Source organism: Arvicola amphibius, chromosome 15 (assembly GCF_903992535.2).
Source record: "Arvicola amphibius chromosome 15, mArvAmp1.2, whole genome shotgun sequence".
In the NCBI taxonomy this organism is placed as follows: Eukaryota; Metazoa; Chordata; class Mammalia; order Rodentia; family Cricetidae; genus Arvicola; species Arvicola amphibius.
Window position 1 is genome coordinate 15,420,666 of NC_052061.1, and position 6,853 is coordinate 15,427,518.

The 6,853-nt window shown below is 54.2% G+C and overlaps 1 protein-coding gene across 1 annotated transcript; it reads left to right on the forward strand.

The window, feature by feature from the left end:
- The first annotated feature begins 1,282 nt into the window (after positions 1-1,282).
- Positions 1,283-6,830, forward strand: Ndufb7 (NADH:ubiquinone oxidoreductase subunit B7). The gene is made up of 3 exons (XM_038312406.2): positions 1,283-1,475; positions 6,285-6,453; positions 6,642-6,830. Exons 1-3 carry the CDS (start codon positions 1,364-1,366, stop codon positions 6,772-6,774), a joined length of 414 nt encoding a protein of 137 aa, XP_038168334.1. The 5' UTR covers positions 1,283-1,363; the 3' UTR covers positions 6,775-6,830.
- The last annotated feature ends 23 nt before the right edge of the window (positions 6,831-6,853 follow it).

Below are 6,853 nucleotides of genomic sequence, written 5' to 3' on the forward strand. Positions count from 1 at the left end.
GGCCTGCAGGCATACACACAGACAGAATATTGTATACATAATAAATAAATAAGTAAATAAATAAATAAATATTTTAAAAAAAAAGAAACCGTAACTAAAATGACATGTAAAAAAGAAGCCCGGCAAGGCAGCCCATGCTCTGACCCCAGCGCTGAGGAGGCAAAGACAGCAGGATCCGGTGGCTTACCGACCAGCCAGCCTGAGGACCGAGTCTGGGCTCAGGAAGAAGCTCTGAAAGGCGAAGCTTGCCTGGCTCAGGACCTCACTTTAATCTGAGTCAAATATGCTGTTCCTGGTGAGTGCTGAGGGCAAGACAAGGAATGGGAGGATTCCCCCTGACGGTGGCCTGGCGATGGTGCAGAAGAATGGCTCATCTGTGTTTGGGAGCAAGGAAGAGAGTGGCTCCTTCAGAAGCTCTGGGAAGATCCTGGCTTTCAAGACCAACAGGTCTGCCTGGCCCATTGTCAGGATTGGCTGGGTGGGGGGAGGGGGACGGACGGGAGGGGACGCAAGGGAAGCTTCAGTGGTAGAGCACTTGCTTACTGTGTTCACAAAGGTATTATTTTTAGAAAAACTGGGAGGAGGGCTCAGTCATTGCCATGATTGCTTTACAAACACAAGGACCTAAATTCAGTCCCCAAACCCCACTTTAGAAAGATTTGGGTGTGGAGGCACATGCTTGCCATCCAGAACCACAGACAGGCAGATAGGCCAGCCAGCCTAGCCTACTTGGAGAGTTTAAAGCCGGCATGAGACACTATCTCAGACATGGCACGCACCAGAGTAATGGTACCCAGAGTTGACCTCTGACCTCCAGATGCACTCATATGCACACCTACACACATACATACACACCGACACCCCTATAAAAAGTGTTTGGAGGTTGGGGGTTAGAACCGGAGGTGTGCTTCAATGGTAGAGCATTTGTCTACCATGCGCTAGGTTTTGGGATCTATCCCAACACAAAAAAAAAAAAAAAAAAAATTAATTTATAAAAAGAATGAGCTTGAGAGATGGTTCTGTCTATAAAATGCCTGCCATGCAAGCATGCGGACCAGAGTGTCCTCAGTATCCACGTAAACTGCAGGCTTGGTAATCCTATCACTAGGCAGAGAAAGCATAGACAGGCCACCCCTGGAGCTTCCTGGACAGCCCGTCTAGTCAACTAGCGGCCGCCACACCGGCCCTGTCTCCTCCAGACCGCCAGAGGGTGCCAGCAGGCCAGAAAGGCTTCCCTCCCGCTCATCTCCATGACCCCCACAGCTGGCTAGATGACCCGGAAGCTGTGGCTCTGATAGGAGCAGTGCTTCCAGGTGCGAGCGAGGTGACCCCGGCTGCCAAAGGAGGGCGAGACAGAGCAGCTATGGGGGCGCACCTGGCCCGGCGCTATGTTTGGGACGCCTCGGTGGAGCCTGATCCCCTGCAGATGCCCAGCTTCCCGCCGGACTACGGCTTCCCGGACCGCAAGGAGCGCGGTGAGCTCAGAGCGCAGGCGCGACAGCAGACCCCGCGGAACTCGGTGCTGCCAGTCTGCAGAGGGTCGGGTCGGGAGGGCGCCTGAACTCCTCGAATGTGGAGGCTGTACGGGCATGGCTGGAGCAAAGGGCTGCAACGGGATAGCCAAGAGCGAGAAAACGAGGCTGCCCCGGTGCTCTTCGTCCTGGGAAGAAGCCTAGGGACGCGGAGCCCAGGGACGTGTTCTCCATACAGGTGATGCATACAGAGATGCATCTCCATTCAGGTGTCACTCATATGTATATGGTCGGAGGTGGGGCGGTGCATCTGTCTTGTCTGTGTGATGGTGCTGGGAATGGAACCCAGGGCCTTTGTGTACGTACACGGCTCTTGTTCTTCCTGTGTGGGGAAATCGCAGACTTACAGAGTGACAGTTCTGGACAAAGTCCCATTTTGGCACTTGGGATGCTCCATGGTAGCAGAGAAACACTGGCACTGTTTCCGGGGAGCCCATTGGGCAAGCAGATGTGGGAAGCAAAACCTGAGGTGTGGAAGCAGGTTTCCTGACAGGCAGTGGAAGCAAAGGCTAAAAGAGGCATGTGTATGGAATTGATGAAGCTGGTTCCACGGACGGACGGAGCCCTCACTTTTAAGCTTTGCCAAAAGGCTTGTGGTGTAGGCTGGGAGATGACTCAGTCAGCAAAGTGCTTGCCATGCAAGTATGAGGACATGAGTTCAAATCCCCTGTGGAAACGTGAACAGAAGTCTTCTCAACCCAGGTAGGGAACCAAGGTAAGGATAGCACTGAAGTCCAACTTGGTGAATCAGTGCAGTTACCGGAGCAGATGTGGCAAAGACAGCCGCCATCACTAAAAGCCTACCCCAGTAATAGTGACAGCTTGTTTAATCTCCTTCCTCCAGGGAGCTTGGTTGATCTGAGCTGTCTTTACAGCCTAGGGAAGCTTGAGGAAGGAGTGGCCTATGAATCAGGTTGGTTTCAGGGCTTCCTGAAGCTGTCGTTTATGTCCAGTTCAATAAATCTCTCCTCCCTGGCTTGGTGGTGCATACCTTTAATCCCAGCACTTGGGAGGCAGAGGCAGGCGAATCTCTGTGAGTTCCAGGCCAGTCTGGTCTCCAAAGCAAATTCCAGGACAGACAGCCAGGGCTACACAGAGAATCCCTGACTTGAAACAAAAACCAAACATACAAACAAAAGAGGTTTTATGTAGGGGAAAGCTGTCGCACATGTAAAAGGCTGGTGGAGCTGCACCAATTCTCCCAGTGCAGGGGAGGTAAAGGCAGAGCCGGGCCTCGCTGGCCAGTCAGTCTAGCCAGTAAGTGAGCTCTCAGTTCTGTGAGGAAGACACCTGACCCTGTCTTCTGGCCTCCACGTGCACAGGTCATGACTGCTCAGGGAACCCTCTAGGGGATGGAGCCTAAGGACGTGTGCTGGGAGGTGGTATCGTCACTCCAGGGTCCTGATTCTAGGGAGTCCTTCAGCCCTAACTGAGCCTGCAGCCCACTTACCCACCTGACACCCTGCTTTACCCACAATCGGCTTTGAAAATAACCAGCATTCCCTGCCTCTCTGGCTTAGCTAAACCAGAAAACCCTGGTAAAACTCAGGCAGTCCTGTGGCCCCAGTATCCAGGTTGCTTCCTCCCTGGACTCCCTTCTTGTTGTCAAGTCAGACTGGTCTAACTCAGCCCTTTTCCTTCAGCTTCTGGAGCCTCACTGGCCCAGTGTGCTCAGTGATGCTAGCCTTCTGATTACTTCCATGACTCTTCCTCCATCTTAGGCATGCTCCTGTTGGAAAGCAGGAACAGCTTCCCCTCTCCACTCCCATTTGTCCTCAAACTCCCTCTCACCTGTTATTCCAAATGATCTGTCCCTGGCCTGGCAGAGCCCCCCCCCCCATTTCAGGTGAACCCCTTATGCAATGCAAGGACCCTGCTTTGGAGTCAGTCTCCTGTCAGCATGTCAATCACTGCCTCTCAGTGGCTTTGCAGCATTCTCCCGGACCAGACATGGTAGTAGATGACAGCAGCAGGACACAGCAGCGCTGTCTCAAAACCAGATGTCAAATCCCATTCTGGCCTCACCCTCACCAGCTTCTCCCTTACTGAAGGGCTTCTCTCAGAGCTCCCCAGCCCAATCACTGAGCCCCACCGCCATTCCTCAGTTGTACATTGACCACCTCCGTCTGTCTCCCTGGACTCTGATTCTTCCTCAGTTCGCTATTGCGTGCCTGGAAGCCAAGGCCTGTTTGTCGTGTCCTGGAGACAGCTCGCAGCGGCCTGCAGCTGCCTTGTGCGCAGCATCCTGCCAAGTTTCTCTCCAAGGGAAGCCTGAACCTTGAGCTCAGGAATGACACTGCTGGCTTCTTTAATTGATGTTTGTGTTAGTGCTTTGTTAGTTGTGGCGTGTGTACGTGTACGCACACGTGTGTTGGCCGGGAGTCAGCATCCCGAGGGTCTTCCTCAAGTCACTCTCCACCTTCTCTCTCCCTGGAACCACCACCACCCTCCGTGCTGCCTTAATTTTTAAGACAGGGTTTCACTGTGTAGCACAGACTAGTCACAAACTCTAAATCCCCCCTCAGCCTCTTGAGTGTTGAGATCACAGGGAAAAGCCAACAGGCCCGGCCTGAATTTGCTTTAAAAACAGGTTCTTGCTAGAAAGCACAGGCTAGCCTCAAACTTAAAACCCTCTTACCTCAGTCTCCTGGGTGCTGCACCCTTCTCTCTGCCTTTAATGACTGGCACGCATTCTCAGAGCTCTGCCCTCCCTTCGGACCTCCAGTCCTCACTTTCCCAATCACTGGAAAGGACAGTGCCACCTTCCTTGGGCTCAGGGGCTGGCCCAGGATGTGGGGACGCCCTGATACCAGTCCTGTTGCTTCAAGGCTTTGGACCATTCAACCTGGCTCGCCCCTCACCTCCTGGCCCTCCTTTCAAGCATCCCCTACCCCTGGTTTTTGGCCATATTGATCCCTGGTCAATAAGGCTGCCGGTAATGAGTGTATTCTGCCTACTTTGTCTCCCTCTGAAGACGGATACCATCTAACTGCCTGGCTCCCAGCTATGCTCCTGAGCAGGAGCAGTGTGCTGAAGCCTTGCTGCCGGCCTATGGCCTAGTGTGAATTGGAGATGAGACAGGAGCTTGGGTTGCTAACCTGACCTCCAGGTTGGGTGGCTCCAGCAAGAGCTTGCCTGCCCGTGAAGTTAGCCCCGGGCCCGAGTACAGAGGTGTAGCATGGAGCAACCAAGCTGGCTTCATCAGCCAACTAGAGTAACAATGGAGGTGTGGGTCAGACCCCATGACGGCTGTAGAGGTGTGGGTCAGACCCCGTGACGGCTGTAGAGGTGTGGGTCAGACCCCGTGAGGCTGTAGAGGTGTGGGTCAGACCCCGTGGTGGCTGTAGAGGTGTGGGTAGACCCCGTGGCGGCTGTAGAGGTGTGGGTAAACCCCGTGAGGCTGTAGAGGTGTGGGTAGACCCCATGGCAGCTGTAGAGGTGTGGGTAGACCCCGTGAGGCTGTAGAGAAGGGTTTGGAAACCCAAATTGGGAGGAGAGTGCAACAGAGGCTGCGGGAAAGCCTTCCCTGAGGCCAGCCCTGGGTCCCGTCCGGGCACCTGGTTGTCACAAGGACCTGAGTCCACGTGAGAAAGGGGATGGGATCTGGAAGCAAAGCAGGAGACGACAGCACCAAGGAAGGACAGCAGTGGTCTGTGAGTGGTGAGAATTCCCCAAGGCCTCATGCATACAGGCAAGCACACGACCACTGACTTCGTTTTATTTTATTTTGATTATGTGTCTGTGTAGAGATTTGGCCATAAGAGTTCAGGGGCCAAACAAGGCCAGAGAGGGCATTAGATCCCCTAGAGCTGGAGTTAAAGGCAGTGGCTGTGAGCTGCCTAACATGGGTTTTAGGAACAAAACCCCAGTTCTCGACAAGAGCCACTGAGCCATTTTTCCAGCCAACTTTTATGTTTCACAAGAGGGTCTTCCTCCTCGGTTGCCTGCATTGGCCTTGAACCCACTCTGTGGCCTAGGCAGGTCTTAAACGTGTGATCTCCTGCACAGCTGAGGTGAGCCTTGAACCACCAGGCCTTCTGTGGGAGCATGGTGTAATGCTGTGGGAGCATGGTTTAATGCAACGAAAGGGGGCTGGGACCAAGACACAGGTGGAGAGGAGGTCGGCCTGCAGTCTGCTGGGTGACAAAGAAGTGGGATTGTGGGGCACAGTAGGTACAGGCTGGGGTATGGCAACTGTTCCTAACCCAGGGATGGAACATCCCAGCACAGAGTAATCACCTTGCCAAGACTCCCACCGGAGCACTCATTGTACACCACGTACATGGTGACGTTTGTGTCAACATCAGACCCATCCACGACAGTTTCAACGTCCTAGAAGTTAGTGATGAACCTCTACACTACTAGGCTGGTTGCATTGGCACCACTAACGATGCGTTCCTGAGACACTTCATGTTGGCTTAGCTGCCAACCTGGCAGCATCCATGCTGGAACTGGCATCTCTGTAGTGGGGAAGCAGGGGCTGGAAGGTGAGCGCTGAGCTCCACCTCCATTGGGACTTTTTGGCAGACAGCAGTGTGTAGCTAGAGGAAAAGATGTGTTGAGAACTCGCACCAGTTCTCACAAAACCCAAAGGAACAGTGCCCCTTCCTTCTGTCGAGGCATGGCCATAATTCAGATGGGTTCTAAACCAGTGAGAGACACCCTGGTGTGGCTCATTTGTGCTGTGTACACCCCGGAGATTGCTGGAGCTGGGGGCTGGCTCTAGTGCTGAGAGCCTCCCTCCTCCTACAGTGATGGTGGCCACGCAACAGGAGATGAATGATGCCCAGCTGACCCTGCAGCAGCGTGACTACTGCGCCCACTACCTCATCCGGCTGTTAAAGTGCAAGCGGGACAACTTCCCTAACTTCCTGGCGTGCAAGCATGAGCAGCATGACTGGGACTACTGCGAGCACCTGGAGTGAGCCTGCCCTGCACCCCCCACCACAGGCACCCACACATGGACACAGGGAAGAGGCTGGAGTCATCTGGGAGGGGGCCAAGCCAGAATTAACTGGGGAACCTCACCCTAGCAAGGGTTTCCTGGTGGCTGGGGATGGAGTCAGGCCAGGACCAATGGCACTGAGACCCTGTCTGTTCTGCCCGCAGCTATGTGAAGCGGATGAAGGAGTTTGAACGTGAGCGGCGACTGCTGCAGAGGAAGAAGCGGAGGGAAGAGAAGGCAGAACGGATAGCCCAAGGCCAGGGAGAAGGAGAGGTGGGCCCCGAGGTGGCCCTCTAGGGGTCACCCACGGGCCTGTGGACCTGTCAGTGAAATAAAAAGTTTTGGGTCACCCAGCTTTCGTCTGCACTACCTCAAG